At 45.8% G+C, this 19,773-nt stretch overlaps 1 protein-coding gene across 1 annotated transcript in view; it reads left to right on the top strand.

Annotated features, from left to right (window-relative positions):
• Positions 1 to 10,588: 10,588 nt before the first annotated feature.
• MGST2 (microsomal glutathione S-transferase 2) overlaps positions 10,589 to 19,773 on the top strand; it is a gene marked incomplete at both ends in the record, with an annotated part of 46,644 nt that continues 37,459 nt past the window's right edge. Inside the window, 2 exons of the mRNA XM_081304385.1 lie at positions 10,589 to 10,614; positions 11,872 to 11,978. Of these exons, the coding sequence (XP_081160511.1) occupies positions 10,589 to 10,614; positions 11,872 to 11,978 (133 nt within the window). The remainder of the gene's footprint in view (positions 10,615 to 11,871; positions 11,979 to 19,773) is intronic.

Here is a 19,773-nt window from a genome sequence, read left to right as displayed (position 1 = left end):
CAGGTCCCTGGGGGAGTGCCCTGGGGGACTGTGTAGTGGCTCCTCTCTCTCTCCCTGCTTCTTTGCTGCCACGAGCTGAGAAGCATTCCTCGCCTTGATGTTTCTGCCTGGAGCCAGTCCACCCAGGACTGAGCTCTGAAAAAGTGCGCCAAGATACATCTTTGTTAGGGTCTGTAAACAAGTCGGGATGGCGCCTGGCATTTTGCCAGAGGGAGTGGTTTGTGAAGTAACACCAGAGAGCCATTAAGTGTGGAGATTCCTTATTGGTTGACTGCTGTATCTAGTTTATGTTAATTAAGATAAGCTGTGTGGAATGTATAAATACCGCTCCTGTCCTACAATAAACGGCTCCCACTCCTGCTGTATCCATGTACACAAGTTGTTCGTCACCCCCCGGTTATTTTGCTGCAGCCAGACTGTGGCACATCTTTCCTCTTCTAAGTTGTTCTTGTCAGGTATTTTGGTCATGGTGATGGAAAGCTGACCGACACAATGGTTTTAATCAGATTTGCCAAGAGTCCTTGTAAAATTCCTGGAGAGATTCTACTTCTGCCGTGTCAGGGTCCTGCATTAAAATGGAATAAAGTGTGTTAAGATGCCAGGTGCCCCCAACAGCTAACAAATTCAGGATTCAGCATGTTCTGGGTTGGGAAAATTGTCTGAATTCTCTCTTAAAAGATCTTTGAAAACTAGGTATTTTTTGCAGGGGTAGTGGGATTGAACTCAGGGACACTCAACCACTGAGCCACATCCCTAGCCCTATTTTGTGTTTTATTTAGAGACAGGGTCTCACTAAGTTGCTTAGGGCCTCACTTTTGCAGAGGCTGGCTTTGAACTTGAGATCCTCCTGTCTCAGCCTCCTGAGCTGCTGGGCTTACAGGCAGGAGCCATGACACCCAGTGAGAACTAGGTATCTTATTGCTGTATCTATTTTATTGTTGAGAAAACTGGGATACTGAGGGCATTGAATAACTTGCCTTAGATTATCAGCTAGTAAATAGAATTGGTGGAAGGTGAACCCAGACAGTTTGATTCCAAAGCTTTTCCCTGGCACTATGGATCATACTAGAGAATCAGTAGAGGCATTTTTCCTTTATATATCCCTCAAATCGTGTGTGTTGGAAACTCAATCCCCAATACACCAATTCTGAGAAGCGGGACCTTTAACAGGTGACGAGGTCATGAGGGCTGTGCTCTTGTGAATGCATTGATATCATTATTGCAGGAGTGGGTCTGATATAAAAAGATGAGGTCAACTCTCTTTCCCTCTCTCTGTTTCTTTCTCTTGCCCTTCTGCTTCTGCCATGGGATGATTCATCAAGAAAGCACTAGCTAGATGTGGACCTCCTTGACCTTGAACTTCCCAGGTTCCAGAACTCCAAGAAATAAATCTGTTATGCATAAACTACCCACTCTTAGGTATTGTGTTACAGCAGCACAAAACAGACTAAGACATGCAGTCAATCAATCAGTATATGTTTATTTATAGGGCTTGATATACATCAATAAGCAAAACAGAAAACCTTCCTTTCCTGTTAGAAGTGTGTTTTCTGATGAGTGGGAGTGGGAGCCAGTACAATAAACAACAACAATCGACATATTAAAGATATTAATATGTTTAACACAAATATGTTCTATAACTCAGTCATGAAGTATGTTAGAAGGTGTTAAGTATAATTAAAAAGAAAAAAAAAGAATAAAAGAGGGTAACAGGGGCTGGGAGTGGGTGCATGCTAATGGGCTTTGTTGGATGGCCACTGAATAAAGACTGAAGGAAGAGAAAGAGTTCTTTGGATTCTTATCCAATTTCCTGTTTTCTATATCTGTAAAAATCTCTCAGTGAAGTTTATACCAGTTTAACATCTGTCCTGCTAACTACAGGGTGATATTGCACTCACAGTATCACTGGTAACTCCTTGGGATTTTCACTAAGCAGAGGAGCCAAACTAAGTTGATCAAATTACTGGAACTAAAAATATACAGCCTAGCCTCAGTTACTTGGATATTAGGTGAAAACAGAGATTGCCACCATCCATGTCTGATTTTGGGGTGTTTGAGGACTCAATCCTAGAGATAGCTATAAAACTCAGGAGTGAGATAAATTATCAGAGGAGCCTGATTAGGGGACCTAATAAAACCAAACACGGTCTTGATTGCTGTGCAGAAATCTTCTAGTACAAATGTATAATGCATGAGAAATATTAGTTTTGATTTTGTTTTCACTTTAGATGCCTGATATCTTCACAAAAAATATTGAATTGCTTTGTTTGTTTTTTTGTTTTTTTGGTACCAGGGATTGAACCAGGGGCACTTAACACTGAGCCATATCCCCAGCCTTTTTGTATTTTATTTTGAGACAGGGTCTTGCTAAGTTGCTGGGGCTGACTTTGAACTTGGCAATCCTCCTGCCTCGGCCTCCCCAGTGCTGGGATTAAACCTCGCAGCTTTGAACTGCTTTTGAGAAGTATTTTGCTATATCAGTGATTCAGAGTGTGAGGGAAGGAACTAAACCCGTGTCTTCATGTCAAGGTCAAGGCTGAATGTCCAGTTTACTTCATTCCTTCGCTCCAATTATAAGTGCCACCTGGTGAGGAATGTGTCTGTCTTGGTAATGGCTGGTAATGGCCAATACTTTGTTGTTGAATTAAAGAGTGAGAAAAAGAAGAAGGAAGGAAAGACAGAACAAAGAAAAAGAACAATAACAACAAAAAATAAAAAATAAAAAGAAGTGGGGGTGCTGGGGTTGTGGCCCAGCAATAGAGCGCTCATCTAGCACGTGCGAGGTTCGATCCTCAGCACCACATAAAAATAAATAGATAAAGGTATTGTGTCCAACTAAAAAATAAATACTAAAAATAAATAAATAAATAAAAAGAAAGGGAGAAAAGAAAAAGGAAAAGAAAAAGTAAATTCCCTTTACTCGGCTGCTCTAAGTCATATGTATGGAGCAACTTTTGAATAGAGGACAGTAGTGTTAGATTTCAGTGCAGCAACTGAACATGTAAGGTTGGTGCTCTGTGCTAATAATTGTTTCTTGACTGTGACAATTTTTTTTTATTGGTTGTTCAAAACCTTACAAAGCTCTTGACATATCATGTTTCATGCATTAGCGTAAGTGAGTTATGAACTCCCATTTGTACCCCAAATACAGATTGCAGAATTATGAAAGAGGCTTTGTGCTTTCAGAGAGTGACGCTAATTCACCATTTAGCTCGTATGCTAATACCTCTCATTGGGAGGTAAAAACCAGGCAATGGTTAATCATTTTTATGAAGATACATTTTTTTCCTGTATATCATATCAATCAGCATTTCATCATATGCCCATTTGGACTGAGAAAAGATCCTTTCATTAGTGATTTCCAAATTGCAGAAATCTATTTAATTATTTGAGACTGGCCTGGAAAGAAATGGCAGAGAACAGAAAAGAACAGAAAATATTCTGCGTGTCTTGCATGTTGTGAGGTATTTAGCTCGTATATGTGTGTACTGGATTACAAGGAAATGTGTTTTCCAGAAAAGTTTGAAATGTAAGCTTCAAATGAACTAAGTGATTCAGTCAGTGTGATTAGGATCCCCAGATCACACTGAGCCACTGAAATCCTCAATAGGATTGGAGCTTAGTGGAGAAGCAATGGGTGAGGATCTGTCCTGGGTCAAACACAGCCTCCACCACTTCCTACCAGTGACCCTTGGGCCCCTGTTTCCTGACCTTTAGGGTGGGAGTGTCCACATTATGAAGTTCTTTTGAGTGTTTAAAATGAGTTAATAGGTATGAAGTGCTTAGAAGAGAGCCTGCCATGTAGGGAGGACTCTGAGTCCTGGTGATGATTTTGTTGTTGTTGTTAGGTGTTAAGAACCAGGGCTTGGGAGGCTGAGACAGGAGGACCATGAGTTCAAAAGCCAGCCTCAGCAGCCTAGGGAGACCCTGTCTCAAAATAAAATATATAAAGGGCTGGGATGTGTCTCAGAGGTTAAGCACCCTGGATTCCATCACTGGTACCACATACACACACAGATTCACATGTCTGTCTCAATTAACCCAAGGCCAGTGCGAGACTTAACACATGCAACACTTTGCATTGCGTTCAAGTACATCCTGGCAAGTTCACTTTGAAGCAGAAGCACTTACACAGCAGACGTCTCTCTAGCCATTCTTTCACATAAGTTCATGTTACCCAGAGGCCACATTTTATTTGGACAGTTACTGTTTCTCAAATTTTTTTAAAAAATTAAAGTTTGAATGCCTGTTGGCAGGGTTTGTACTCTTCTACTTATGCCAGACCTAGTCACTCCTGTAGTCTTACATTAGCCATGTGATAATTTATTCTGTCTGTCCCCTGGATGTATTGAGTTTTAAATCCTTGCTAGAGATGGAAGTGTCAGGAGCTACCTGTAACTTCCTCGGTCTCTGCACCAAGCTGTTCTTCAGTTTCTGATCCCTAAGCAAATTAACACGTTTACTACTTCAGGGAGCTTCCTTCTGCTTCACGCCCTCTGGCCTTTTGCCTGTGATGAGAGGGGCAGGGGTTGCTCTGGTAGAAGCACCTTATCCATCTATTTTGTGGAAGTCATGCTAAAATGAAAAGGAAAGCTTCTGTGCAATATATATTTTGCCAGGCATAAATCCATATACATCTCTAGGAACAATATCAGGTCTGTGTTCTGACGCCAGAAGATTCCACGTCTGGTGAGGGCTATTCTCTGCTTCCAAGATGGCACTTTTGTGTGATGGGAAAACCTGTGTGCTCACATAGTGGAAGGCAGAAGGGCAAAATCCTAGCTGGTTGCATTGAGCCCTTTTAGGAGGGTATTGATTCCATTAGCAAGGGTGGAGTCTCATGACTTAGTCATCTCCTTAAAGCTCCAATTATAACCTTTGGGTTTAAATGACAACATGTATTCAAATCACAGACGGTGTGTACACTAGATCTAATTCAGAAGTACATCCTTCACTTAGAGTAGATAGACTGGTGTTCTACGATATGGGGAAGACATAGCCAGCAAATGGTCACTCACATTAAAAATATCTAAGGTTGCAGAGGTAGAAAAACAATGGGTTTCATCTATTCCATGCCAGGTGCAAGGAGTCTGACTCTTCAGATAGACACAGGGAGCCTAAAACCATACAACCGGCTGTCCCATTGATAACATTTGCCGCTTCACTTAGGGCTGTATAAAGTTTCCCATTGTCTATAATTCCCTCAATGGCCATGAGAGTCACAGAAGAGAAAAAAAATCTTCAGACAACTTGGTGTGAATAATGGCAGCAAGAGAAGTTCCTGTTTATAGCCCACTCATATATTTTTGAAATATAGGTCAGATCTAGAGGAAGTGAAAGAAACTTCCTGTTGAATTTTCATTTATAGCATGTGTCTAGAAATCTCTAAATGTAATTTCTTGGTGTAAAATAAACTGCAGAAATCTGGGATGTGTCAGTCTGCTTTATGTTTATTGAAGTCATTCTGTTTGAAGTTGAAATGTTGTAAAATTATATAGTGGAGTGAACAGCTACAATTAGTTTAACAGACATGACCCTATTCCTCAACTGAAGGGCTGTCAGACCTCAACAACCAGGCACAGAAAAGAACCAGGAATTCCATAAAATCTTGCCTCCTAGGAAGGATACTTTCCCCTTTGGCTGGTACACGTCCCTTTACATTGTTGGCTACCTGTTACCCTTCTCTTTTTTGTGTGTGTGTGATTTTAAAAAAGTGAAACAACCACAAATGTCTTAAAGACTTAAAAACTTAATGAATTTCACTATTATGTGTAATTATAATGCACTAATTAAAAAAAGATTTAAACTGGTTGGAACAACTTGGAAGTTTAGATGATTCCAAGCAAGCTCTCAAAAGAAAAATGGGTTTGGGGCAAACTATACCAACTTCATCCAAGCAGTACGGCAAGCATCACCACTGAACCCTTTCTACCGCCCACTTTGATTCAGGATTTTTCACTAAATTGGGATGAGGACTCTATCAGCTGTTGAACTGACGCTTGATGCATGCTCCCTGGTGACAGTGGGTGCTGCGTGACCTACCTGCAGCAGATGCCACTTCATGCCCACACGACCAGCAGTGGGAGTGCTGATTCTAGGGTCGTGTTCATTTTCCTTCAAGTGGCCTCTGCTTCATGAAGGTGACTCTGTTTCCCATCCCGGATTGGATGGAGGTTTTGTTGAGCCAATCATGATAAATCCATTTTCCTTTCCAGGGCTTGGCATAAGGATAGGCTCTGATCTCATAAAACATCAATGACAGTTTCTGAAAAACTGTCCTCTCTTCTTTTGGGGGCTGTAGTTGTATCTGCATAGAGCACCCAGAGAGGTGGTGGCCCTCTTGTGACCCTGGCACAAAGCTGGCACCTTGAAGAAGGCAGAGCAGAGATGGAAAGAATCGGGTTTCTTCTTGATGTCATTAAATCATCAAATCTCGGAGCAACCTACATGGACATTTTTCTTTAATGTGAGATTATTTATCTTAATGCGTAAGCCAAATTCAATGCGGACTTTCTTTCTGTTGCTTGCTTTCCCAGACAGTCTAACTAATACTGCAACAAGGAAAATATCTCTGTTCATGCAATAGTAGATAGAGTGCTGGTGGGCTTTGTAGGCTAAGCTAAGTCTTAGCTTCTAGAAGACTAGAAAGGCAAATACTATCGCGCCAAGAGCCCTGGACTCAGTCTCACAACAACCAACTGGGAATCACACCTGTCTTTCATTATGTGCATGATCTCAGGCAGGCAGTCTAGTCTGTCTGGACCTCAGATAACAATGTTAACTAGCTCTGAAGGTGATTAAAATACCCCGTGTGACAGACCACCAGTCTCCATGAGGTCAAAGACTATGATGATCGTCTTTGGCTTTCCCATCACTCACTGGGTAGCACATAACAAATACTCACTTAGCACATACTTTGTGCTAGTATTTTTCATGTTTTCATGTAGGAACTCATTGAATTCTTGCAATAATATGATATTATTACCCCTTGTTATGGTTTGGTTGTGAGGTGTCCCCCCAAAGCTCATGTGTTAGACAATGCAAGAAGATTTAGAGGGGAAATGATTGGGTTATGAGAACCTTAACCCAATCAGTGAGTTAATTCCCTGATGGGATTAACTGAGTGGTAACTGAAGGTGGGTAGGGTGTGGCTGGAGGAGGGGGTGGGGGCGAGCCTTTGGGGTTGATATTTTGTGTCTGGTGAGTGGAGTCTCTCTCTGCCTTCTGATCATCCTGTGAGCTGCTTCCCTCTGCCACACTCTTCTGCCATGATGTTCTGCCTCACCTTGAGCCCTGAGAAATGGAACCCGCTGTCTATGGACTGAGACCTCCAAAACTGTGATCCCCCAAATAAACTTTTCCTCCTCTACAACTGTTCTGGTTGGGCCTTTCCGTCGCAGTAGTGGAAAATCTGACAACAACACCCCTTTTTACAGAGGAAGATAGAAGCTCAGGGAAATCAAATAATTTGCCCAAGTTCACCCAGAAAGTAGTAGAGTCATGATTTGAACTCAGAGTCTTTCAGATTCTAGGATCTCAACTACACTACAGTTTGTAATCAGGGGCTCAGTATTTGTTAAATGAATGAATGTTACTTAGAAGAATTTAAATTAAGGCTTATTGGTAAATGGAACTCGATGGTTGAATAATTTCTTTTTGTTAAGGAGAAATATTATACCATCATGTATTTTTTCTTTTGGAACAAGAGCTTATTACAAGTTTAACAGACCTCCATGACCACTGGGGGAGCATTTATCCACGACAAATGGAGTAGCTCCCCAAGGGAGCCACCTGCAGGACTCGGGTCCAAGAAGTCTCAGAAATGAAGAGCTGGTCTAGGCTCCACATGCACTCCTCCCTTACATGGCTTTTAAGAGCATATGTCGGCTCTCCTGGTTACCAGGACATTCTGGTCACAGTTTCATGAGTCCTCAGTTCAACATTGGTGAGAAAGGTTTGCTCTCATGTCCCTGTTTACTATGACACTCCACCCCTCTGTCCCATCCTCAGGACCAGCAGGGTTCTCCTCAGCACACTGCCCTCTTTACCACCCCCCAGAAACCGGTAGCATGCTACCCACTCTACCACCCTTTGAAATCTACAGTCAACAAATACTCCTGAAGGAAATAATTTGAACAACAAAGCAACACATAAATAATGAAAAATAATAAATTCTGCCTTAAGACATATAATTGACTCTTAGCTTATGAACGTGCTCTTCCTCCTAGGATAATTAGTAGTAGGGCCTTTCTCTACTCCAAGAGGCCGAGTAACCCAATAGAAAAGTTGGTTTGGGAAGGATGTCTCCTCCAGAGTGAGAAGTGACATGGTAGGAGGCCACCTACTCTTCTTGCCGTTCCCAATGACCCTAACACCTTCTTCCTGTTCCCTCTCCATTAATTCCTCCTTTCCCTCCCTCCATTCTCCACTCCCTCCCATCCCCCCAGGGAAGCCACACTTTCCATTATTTGTCTGGAGTTCCTTGTCGGATGCAGAAAGCTAACCCTAGAACTGGAGTGTGTGGAAATACTACTCTCAAATAATTCTATATTCCAGTACTCTTACACTCATAAATATAAACAAAATAAGAAGCTTAGCAATTTTATAGAACCTAGCAAACATTAAAATCCATAACCAGAACCATCCAATAGAAGTGTAATGCAAACCACAAATAAGAGTCACGTGTAATTTAAAATTTTTGGTAACCATATTTAAAACATGAAAAGAAAAAACAAATGCAAAGCTGATCATTCAACTCAATATATTTGGAAATAATTTAAATGTGTAGTCAATATAAAGAATATTCACAAAATATTTTACAATCATTTTTAACACTGAATCTTTGAAATACATTTTTTCATTCATAACACATCTCAATTTGGACCAGCTACATATCAAGTACTCAGTAACCACATGTGGCTAGTGTCTACCATATTGGATAGCAGAAATCTACTGTTCATCTTTTCACATATTCTAATTCAAACAGTGTGTTCAATCTCTTTTGGATTCTTTCTCCATGACTTACTCTTACTATATAAATATATTTAACATACATTTGCATATCACACACATTATGTATATCTAACATAGATATTTCTCTCTGTGATCCGGATGGTCCATAGAAGTGGCTTGCCATTTATAAGCTGATATAATGACTTTTGGTTATATTACTATTCGGTTTGGCAATTCACCTATTGGGTACCTGGGTGACTTACATTGTTCTAAGTATTACTTCTACGAATGCCTTTTTCTTTAAATGAAATTCTTTTTTTTTTCTCTTTCTGTATCTTTCACTTCCTCGTCTCCTATTCTTCTCTTTCTTTCAGGATTACAGAAAGTGATGTTGAAAAATCTTCCTTCCTCAGTTGGTCCAAGAACGAAGTTTGTATCCCTGTTCTTTCCACTGCGTAAGCCCCACCTGGGGCACCTATGTTTTCTATGACAAATTAAAGTCATTACCAAGCCTGGGCCAAAGCAGCTAATCCATGAATATGTAGAGAAGGAACAAAGGATGTCGGTGGGAAGCTTGAAGTGTTAAGCAAACACCTTCTTTCATAAAGGCTTTTGCAGGAGGAAAGAAAAGCACCTTCGCTTTGAAGTCTGAAGAGGAGGATGTAGTAGCAAAATAGAAACACGTGCATGAATACGGATGCGGTCTGTCTTCCACTCAGCCCTGGTGGCTTGCAGATGACAAAGAAAGACCATTATCACTCCATTCCAAAGGTGGTGGGCTGGGGACAATTAAATTCCAGCGACTCAGGAGCCTGACAAGCTTCGGTCACTCCCAGTTCCCTGGAGGAGCAGTGTGGCAGGCTCAGTCTCAGAGGGGGTCCTGGAGGCCCTGGGTAGCAGCCACTCAGCACCGTGCTAACGATCAGGGAGGCGGCAGCGTCACTGTGCTTTGTTGTGTGTACCCTGGGCTGGCATCTTGGCAGGGGTGGTGACTTCTCAGGGAGGAGACACGTTGCTAGGTAACCAGGGAGCTGAGGGAAGCGTCCCTCGGGGCTCCCCAGGGAGGCAGAGTGCAGGGGGCTTCACAAGGATTTGGATATGAAGAAACAAAAGCAAGTGCCACCCTAAGGAGTAGCAGATTTTTTAAGGGGGAGGCTGGTTGGAAGGGGAATTGTGTGACCTGGGGGTGGAAGGAGAGGACAGGGAGGATGTGGCCAGAGAATGGAGGAGGAAGGGTGTTAAACGACAGGGGATAGGGAAAAGAGACATTTCCCTCCGTTCTGGAAATGGCCCCATTGTGCGATGGTCTAGTAGGCTCTCCATTCACTGAAGGGGCCTCCGAGGGTTACGAGGGTTACGACAGATGGCAAAGGACAGGCTCAGGTGGTTCTTAAGGCTGGTTGGTCTCTGGAGCAGCAGGGTCTCACCTGGGAATTTCCTGGAAATGGAATCCCCAGCCCGTCCCACTGCTTCAGAAACTGTTTTAACTCGTCTTCCAGGTGATTTGAAAACAAGCTCAAGTTTGGTGGCCACTGCTGCAAAGAACAAGACCGTTTTAGGAGGTGTGCGGAGGAGGGTGTCCAGGCAGAAACTGCACTAGGCAAAGAGAAATGATCACAAAAGACTCTTGAAGGCTATGGCGGCCAGGGAGCAGCACTCAGGGTGAGCCCAGCACTCCTAGGCAGAGGGAGGGAGGAGGGAGCCAGTCCAAGTGCTGGAAGATCAAGGGGAGAGGTCATGGGCCATCTGTGTTTGCTCCTCAGGAGTGGGGAGTGGGGACCAGGTGTCCTGGACAGGAGAAGAGCTCTCTCCTCAGATGATTACATTTCAAAGGGAGGGCTCCCAGGTCCCTGAGACAGACATTCCTGGATTGTAAAACTGGTAAGAGGCTTTTAAAAAGATTTGCAGAATCTCCAAGTGGCAGAGAAAGAATTTACAATAGTATGTTTTCTTTCTAAAGAAAATGCTTCAGGAAAAGGAAGATCAGGAAGAATCCCATGTAAAACATAGTCAAACTGAAGTGGATGCTAAGATCCTCCTGGTCAGGTGACAGGGATCCTTGGAACAGTCAAGTAAATATTGTCTCCTGTTTGTAAGAATCTTTCTGCTTTTTTTTCCTTTGCAATCTAATCTAGCACCTCACTGCATCCAACAGAGCCACAGGTGGGCATGCAAGACACCTTATTCTAAGAGGGGACATCTTCAGGGTGCCAGGTGGGAAGGTGGGGAGAGAGCAGAGCAAAGGGCCAGCTTAGAGCCTCCTCCCTCTTGGTTTTGTTTGGAGGGTGAGAAAATGGCCCAGGAGCAGGAGGGCTGCTTAGGTTCTGATTTGCTTGATTCTCTGGAAGGGTTTTCTGAAAAGCTGGTCAGTTCTGGAATAAGGCACCTGTGGTGTAGGCGAGGTCTTTGCTGTTACACTAACAATGCTGCCCCTCCTGGGGATTTGACCAGGACGCTTCACCCTCAAAGAATAGGGCACCTGGATTTTCTTGACCATTGCATCCTTCCAACTGTGGAGTTGCGGGGGATATGGCTGCTCTCATTCCTGAGTATCAGGATCCTTCCAGAAGGGCTGGCTTTCCACCCATCCTTGTTGTCTGCTCTGGTTGTGCTTTTGCCACATAGATGGTGACTGATCAGGGTTGAACTCTTCTTAAAGGGTTGAGCGCTTTAAGGCCCAAGTTAAAGGGACAAAGAGGCATCTTCCTGTGACTTTTAACATAACCTGATCACCCCCTTGGGTGTGTGTGAGGGGACTTTTTCTTAGAATGGCAGGAGGCAGCTTCTCCAGGAAGTGTAGCCCAAAGGCCTGGCTTGGGTCTTGGCTAATGTGCCGTGGGGCTATGTAGCCCCTGTGACCTGTTCCTATTGTCAAATACTCTCACAGTTCCTCTGCCCAGCTCCCCTCCTCCTGCCCAGGGAACTCCAGGTTCTGATGCTCAAGATTGGCTTATCTGAGAATCAATATCTGCTGCAGCCCATTAGGCCTAATGAGATGCTCATGAGCGAACCCAGTAGTGAGTTCAGTAAGTAAAAAGCTATGAAAATGTCCCTCATTATCACTTTGTTACGGGGCAAGGACCTGCCAGGGAGCTGGGGCAGCCTCAGCAGTCCTTTCTCACTGGTTCTTGTGATCATGCTGGGAAGATTTCAGACACATCACTCAGAGTAGCAGGTGTGAGTTTATTGAAGGGATAGGAAAAGGGCAAAGAGGACACTCTCAAGGGAGAGTGATCCTCTTAGAGAGGGGAGGGACAGCGCCCCCTCCTGGCTTCCAGTTGTATTGGGAGTTCCAGGGAAGTTTATAAACTGGGCCCATTACAATGACCCCCTTATGCTGTCTTTTAAAAGCAATTTACCTGCAGCCCTGCCTGGCTTAAGTCAATAGAACATGTTACATCCTTTGGCAAATAACCTATTCTCTGCAGGAGAAATGCAGGCCCAAAGTGCAGGTTGAAAAAAAACAAGTGGCCCTGGGTGATGGGGGCTTTGTGACCCTTACACAGCCCAGAACTTAGGGAGTTAAGGAAGTTTCCAAAGAGTCCCACCCAAGTCCACCTCTTGATTTTTTTTTTTTTTTTGTACTGGGAATTGAATCCAGGGATGCTTTATCACTGAGTCTTATCCTTAGACCTTTTAATTTATTTTTTAAATTTTTAGTTGTAGATGGACACAATACCTTTACTTTATTTATTTTTATATGGTGCTGAGGATAAAACCCAGTGCCTCACATATAGTGGGCAAGCACTCTGCTACTGAGCTACAACCCCAGCCCACATATTGACTTTTGACTGACTTCACACTTTCAAGTCCTCACTATGCCTGACAATTCCAGGTCACTTTGGTCCATGCTGACCAGTTCTAATTGGACCCTGTTCTTACAGATTTTATGGAGGAGGCTCTTAACTTTTACTTTGATACAGAGTCTCACTAAAGTTGCTCAGGGCTTTGCTAAATTGCTGAGGCTGGCCTCGAACTTGCAATCTTCCTGCCTCAGGCTCCCAAGCCACTTGTAATTACTGGTATGAGCAACCATACCTGCCTGGCGGGAGGAATTACCTTTCACCGGTTGTTTGCTGAGGAATGGAACATATCCTATTGCCTGAAGCCAGGCAGGGCTGCAGGTAAATTACTTTTAAAAGAAAGCATGTGGAGGTCAACACAGTGGGTCGGCTTATAGCATTATTCTCAGAAGCTCATGTTCCCACTGCTCACGTCTGTCTGTTACTTATCAACTTCACCTTGTCATCATTTGCTTACATGATTCTTTAGACCATGGGCTTCCAAGGGCGAGCTGAGTCTGTGCCATAAATTCACGTGTCAATGTATGAAGGAAAAAATGGATGAAATGCCCCATAACTCTGTTTTGGTTTTAAAAGCAGTAGCATAACGTAAGCTTGAGACAAAAACTGTGCTTCCTTCACCTTGACGATTGCTGCTGGAAGAACTAGCTAGCGTGTGGCTGGCAATCTCGGCAGCACTTACAGATATTCATTTGCTAAGAACTGACCAGAGAAGGACATCATCTAGCTTGTGGCCACATTTTTTGGATGAGCTAATTCAGGGAAAATGCCCATTGATGAATAAAATTCACAGATATCCAAACCAACACTTTATAGCATGTGAGTTGGTGTCCCAGATAAAAGATGAATGCCACCACACCATCAATAATTCACCAAGGAAATTATTTAGTGAGTGTTTACTGTGTGGTTGGCAGGCACCTGGTCAGATGCAGAGTTGCTAAGGCCACATTGACCTCCTGCAGCAAGATCCCTTCATGGCGACAGAGCCCAAGGAGTCTGGAATTTCCAGGCTTCACGGTTTTATTAGAGACCCAGTTAAAAGATACTGTTTTAAGTAAAACCAGCGTCAAACAACATTAAATGGTTCGCCTTTCAAACAGGTCACCTCTAAAGCCGTTTTTCCTTGTGAGATCAACTCTGAGCACACCAAAACCAAAGGATGATCTGGAGAAATCGGTTTTAGCCATTAGAAGAAAAGGCTGGAAACAAACCAAGCTACAGGGCTCCAAAGTGTCATTATTCCATCTAATTCTAAGGAGCCTCGGAGGCTCCTGCAAACATTTGCATTGCAAAATAGGCTGGAAATCGGCCTTGTTTAAACAGGCGCTCCCTGTCAAGCTGCCCCCCACCTCTCCCTTGGTAGCAGCGACCCGCCCCGTAGAGAGGCAGCCACGTGAGCCGCCGCTGCTGAAAAGAAGCCTTTGAGCTGCTCAGCTGTTTAATTAATGCAATTCTCCCCCGAAGGTTAGAGAAGAAAGGAGGGCAAAGAATCTGTGAGTGTTCCGCCGTTTGGGTCCATTATATGTTTGCACAGAGAGACGCCAGGTACACTCCCGGCGCGCGGTTCTTCCAGTCTCCGGGGACGTCCTTCCTAATCCCCCGCGTTCAGCGGATCACAGCGAGGCCTCTGGCGGCCGCGCTGCTCTCAGTGGGTTCGATATCCACGGGAAAGTCTCTAAAGCTTCTTTTGATCCCCTCCTTAATCAGAAGAAACAAAATCCACGCCTCCCCCCCACGGATCTTTAGGAATCTAAGCTGGGATCTTTAAAAACAAAGCGAACCTTTAAGAGGACTAGAGCGGCCCAGGATGAAGGCGGGGAGCTCCTGACTCCAAAGCTCCTGACTCCAAAGTCTGGGGCAGAGCCTGGCCCCATCTGCTCTGCAGCTCGGGAAGCCCAGGGAAAGGGGCAGCGAACGGGTGGGCGTGGCAGGGGACCCTGTCCCTTGGCCACTTTCCCCTTTTTATCTCTAGGGATGCCCTAGAGGCAGACCCAGGAAAACTGTGAAGAAAAGCGCAGGCCTGGCCCAGATGCACCTCCCCTTCCCATATTAGTCTGCACGGGCTGCCATGGGCAAGTGCCACCAACTGTTTTTGCGGACATCCTGTGTTGTAAAAGCTCTCTGGTGACAAGAGGAACTCACGTGCCACGAATATGGTGGGGGGTTCTGCTTAGTTAGGGTCAGGGTCTTCTGGGTGGGGGTCTCTGGCCTGCTTCAAATAGAGAGGAGGGAAAGTTTATTTTGGCTCACAGTTTCAGAGGTCTCCATGTATAGATGGCTGACTCCATTGCTAAGGGCCCAAGGTGAGGCAGAACATCATGGTAGGAAAGCCGCTCAGGATATGGCAATTAGGGAGGAGAGGGAGAGTGACAGAGAGAGAAGAAGAGAGGGAGAGAGAGGGAGAGAGAATAAGCAAGCACACAAGCATGCACGGGCACTCTGTTCACCAGGGACAAAGTATCATATGTATCCCAAGGGCATGACCCAGTGACCTACCTCCTCCAGCCACACCTGTCTATAGTTACAACCCAGTTAATCCCTATCAGGGGTTAGTTAATTGATTAGGTTAAGGCTCTCACAACCCAATCATTTCACCTCTAAACTTTCTTTCATCTTCTTACACATGAATTTTTTTGGGACACCTCACATCTAAACCATAACAGACTCTCCAGAAAGGCCCTGTTTCCAGATAGAGTCAATTGGGGATTAGTTCAGGGATTTTGGGGGGACACAGTTCAGACCACAACACATCTTCTCTCTCTGTTTTCCACCAATTTTCAGGCCTGTCCTTTGTACTTTTGTTCCCAAAAACTGTATCCAAATTCTCACACAGGAAAGGGCATTGCGGGCATTGCCCAAGGGATAAGGAGGACAGAGAGCAGAATAATCTGGAGATGCCCTTCGTAGGGTCTCTTCTAGAAGATAGGATGATGACGACGATTATATTTTGGTACCAGGGATTGAATGAATTCAGGGGTGCTTAGCCACTGAGCCATATCCTCAGCTCTTTCTTTTTTTTAATTTTATTAGAGTCAGGGTCTCGCTGAGTTGCTTAGGGCCTCACTAAATTGCTGAGGTGGGTTTGAACTCAGGATCCTCTTGCCTCTGCTTCCTGAGTTGCTGGGATTACAGGCTTGCACCACTGCTCCTGGCTGGGTGCTTATTAAAACAAACAAACAAACAACAAACCGAACATCAACAACAAGACTTTAGCTAGGCACAGGGTACACACCTATAATTCCAGTGGCTCAGGAGGCTGAGGCAGGAGGATCACAAGTTTGAGGGCAGCCTCAGCAATTTAGTGAGGCCCTAAGCAACTTAGTGAGACCCTGCCTCAAAAAAAAAATTAAAAAAAAAGAAGGGCTAGGGATGTAAATCAGGGGTAAAGTGCCCCTGGGTTCCATCCCCAATACTGTACAAAACAAAATAAACACACAAAGCTAGTTTAGGTGTGGATTGAGCTGTGGAGTGCTCAGCAGGTACCTCACGGCCTTTCTCCTTTTAATAAAGCCCAGCTTCTAGAAAAGGAAAGAACACTTACTTTAATTTTTTGTTTCCATTCATTCTCCAACTTAGCCTGTCTTCCATTTCAATTTAAAATTGTTTTTCTACAGTGCCTGGGATGGACCCTGGGCTTCACACATGCTAAACCCCCGAGCTCCATCCCCAGCTCCATGAAATATTTTCCTTGGGATGGCTGAAGCCTTCCTCCTCGTCCTGCGCCCAGTCACACCTCACTCCTCCACTTAAGCATGCCACCAGCACCGTTTAGTCACGCCCCTGTCCCCAGCTCTGCATACCTGGGTCTTGCCAAATGGCTCTTTGGTTCTCGGGTCATCTTATGAGTTTGGGTTGTGGGGTTGTATATAATATTTTTAAAAAAAACTTGAATCCTCAGCACCACATAAAAATGAATAAATAAAAATGAAGATATTGTGTTAAAAAAACTTGAATTATCAAAGTGCTTCTCAGATTTCAAACTACTTGGTGATGTTTTTTTCTCTTAGGTAACAGGAACATGATGAAGTTGCTTTATCAAAATAACTCCAGTGCTGTTCCAATTTTGCATTTTGGGGAGAGTGCAGAATTCACCATAGAGATGGTTGGTTCTTTTCTTTGAGAAAATACCTTAGAAGGTCTTTTGGAAATCAAGTGAGACCCCAGGAGGGCGAGGATCCTGAAAGAGCCTGGCACTGCTGCACACACGCCCTGTGTGTGGATGAGGAGCGCCGTCTTGGAGGTGGCAAGGGGGACTTGGGGACCAGGAGTCCTGGACAGGAGAAGAGGCAGACAGTTCCTGTAGAGAGAGGTGACCTGGACAAGACCAGTGGAGGTGGGGACCTACAGGGAAAAGTGGGCCCTGGGAAGTTTCTGGGAAGGACTCTAGGGCATTCTGTGTAATGTTTAGTTTTAAGTTATTTATCATTTTTTGCTCCTCTTTTGTTTTCCTGGCGGGGGGGAGGGTACCGGGGATTGAACTTAGGGTCACTCGTTCCCTGAGCCCCACCCCAGCCCTATTTTGTATTTTATTTAGAGACAGGGTCTCACTGAGTTGCTTAGCGCCTTTTGCCGAGGCTGGCTTTGAACTCTTGATCCTCCTGCCTCAGCCTCCTGAGGCTGTGTCACCGCACCCAGCCATTTAGGGGTGTGCACCACTGCACCCGACCATTGTGCTCCTTTTTTTATCTGCAAATACTGGGTCATCTTTTATTGCACACAACAGCTTTGTGCTAAAGGAGCTTGTGGAATGGAGGAGTCACTGTGGCCAGGAATGGAGGGCAGCAGAGAAGACTACAGGGAAGAGCAAAGGTCAAGCCGGGACTCTGTTCTCCAGCTTTGAAATGAGCCGTGGGAGACCCCAGTCCTTTGGAAGCTTCCAGTTTGCACTGGCCTTTCGTGGATGGTGCACCCAACACCTCAGTCTCTCTGTTTGCCTCATTCCGCCAGCCCTGTCCCCCAGCCCTGTCCCCCAGCCCTGTCCCCCAGCCCTGTCCCCCAGCCCTGTCCCCAGCCCTGTCCCCCAGCCTTGCTCGGCCTCTCACCTCCATGGCCATGTTGCATATCTTGTCATCACAAATGTATTGTATTTTTTCCAAAATTTTGCTTTGACATCCTCATCCCCGACCCCCTTCACAGAGCTTCTCTGCTGGCTCTCTCAGCACCCCACCTAGAAAGATGGTCACCCTCGGGCCTTCTCAGCACGGCTGTCCAGCCTGTCTTAACCCACTGTCTCCCCACTTGGCCATGGTCCCAGCCCAGCCTCTACCTTCAGATTTTCCTGGAGAAACTCCAGCCCTCGTCAATTCAGGTCTCTGCCTTCCCTGCACCTGGATCCCGGGAAGAGCTGAGCACCCCGGGACAAACCCTGCACCATCCTGATTGGCCTCACTTTGAATTCATGGACTCAGACTTCACGTGGGCTGGGTCAGTCTCAGCCCAACCAGGCAGAGAGAATCCATTCTCAGTGTCTCTGTAATGACAAGGAGCTGGTGGGCCAGCGGGTGGGCTGAGGGGCCAAGCAGGGTGGGGGGGACAACCCAAAGACACCTCAATATGTCCCTTAGGTTGAAGGGACAAGGATAGAGATGGCATCATCAGAGTTAGAACTGGTCCTGGGGTGACAGGTGGGTGTGGTGGACAGAGCTGGAGACTGGGAGACACAGCCAGAGCCAGGTGCTGCCCAAAGCACAGCAGGGTGCAAGACAGCTCTGGACCTCTCCCGTCCTCCAGGCCTCCCCTCCTCGGGGTTTCCCAGGGGCCCCGCCAAGCAGGAAGCCAGCTGAACCAGGGCCTGGGACATGCAGCCCATGGTGTCAGTCCTTTGCAACACAGAGAAGCAGGAGAGGGAGGAACGGAAGCCAGGAAAATCAGACCACTGCCAGACAGTCCCTCCCCGTCGGCATCCACTCTTGCCTCCTCCCTGGGTCAAGTCCAGCTTGAGAAACAGAAAGACACACGCACACACGCATTGTCACTCACACATGCACATGGACCCCACACCCTCGCACATGTGAAACCACGCCTGTACCCGTGTCTTTGTGGAGAGCTGCTTGCTACTTCAGCCCGACCTGGGGAAGTCTGGGAGCTGGTTATCCAGTTTCTCTGTGGCTGTTGCTTCTGCTGCCAGGGCGGGACGTCGGTGGGACAGGCCCTGGGCAGCTGGGAAGGGAAGGAGCCCGTGGGGGAAAGAAACAGGGCGCCATGGAACCGCCAAGGATGCGCTGGAGCCCATGAGGATGGAGAAAACTCTGCCAGTCTCATCCTTCCGACGCCCAGGGCTGATGACGGGGCGGGACACAGGGGGATCTGGTCCCTTCATCATGCCATGAAACTGACGACCGGCCCAGAGCAAGGACACTGAGGACACAGGGGGGCTGCAGGCCCAGGCTGCCCCAGGCAAAGCAGATGGGCCGCCCAGGAGGGCGGATGGGCACGCTCTCTGGCCTTCTGATTAGAAAGGCAACGTGACTGCTGCTGTATTCCTACCTTCCGAATCCTAAAGAGAGTCTCTTGTGGCCCCGATTGACCCGGAGCTGCTCTGGATGGGCACTCTGGGGAGGCGGCTCCAGGTTAGCTAGGTCGTTACAATACAAACCCACATGGAATCTGAGCAGGTCTTTAAAGGCTGCTTAGATTTGCTTCCAAATAAAGAAAGTAGCAAAATAATGCTGTGTTAGTTGCTTCCAATCACCATAATAAAATACCTGAGATAATTAACTTAGGAAGAGAAAAGGATTATTTTGGCTCACACTTTGGGGTGTCCTGTCCAAAACTGGGTGGACTCATTGCTTTTGGGGTGACAGTGGCAGGGAGCACGTGTTAGAGCAAACTGCTCACCTCATGAGCTGGGAAGCAAAGAGAGACTGAATGGGGTGGGGTCCCCAAAACCCCCTCAGGGCACACCTCCAATGACCTAATCACCTCCCTCTAGGCCCCATCTGCTACCAGTCCCCCCACTTCCTTCAGAGTGCTGCAGCACGGGGCCCTGCCGACCTGCCCCTCTGTAACCTCACCTTAC

The sequence above is a fragment of the Spermophilus citellus genome (assembly GCF_964194105.1).
Source record: "Spermophilus citellus genome assembly, chromosome: 8".
Classification (NCBI taxonomy): Eukaryota; Metazoa; Chordata; class Mammalia; order Rodentia; family Sciuridae; genus Spermophilus; species Spermophilus citellus.
The sequence above is the reverse complement of the archived record's forward strand: the minus strand, read 5'-3'. Positions and strand labels throughout refer to the sequence as shown.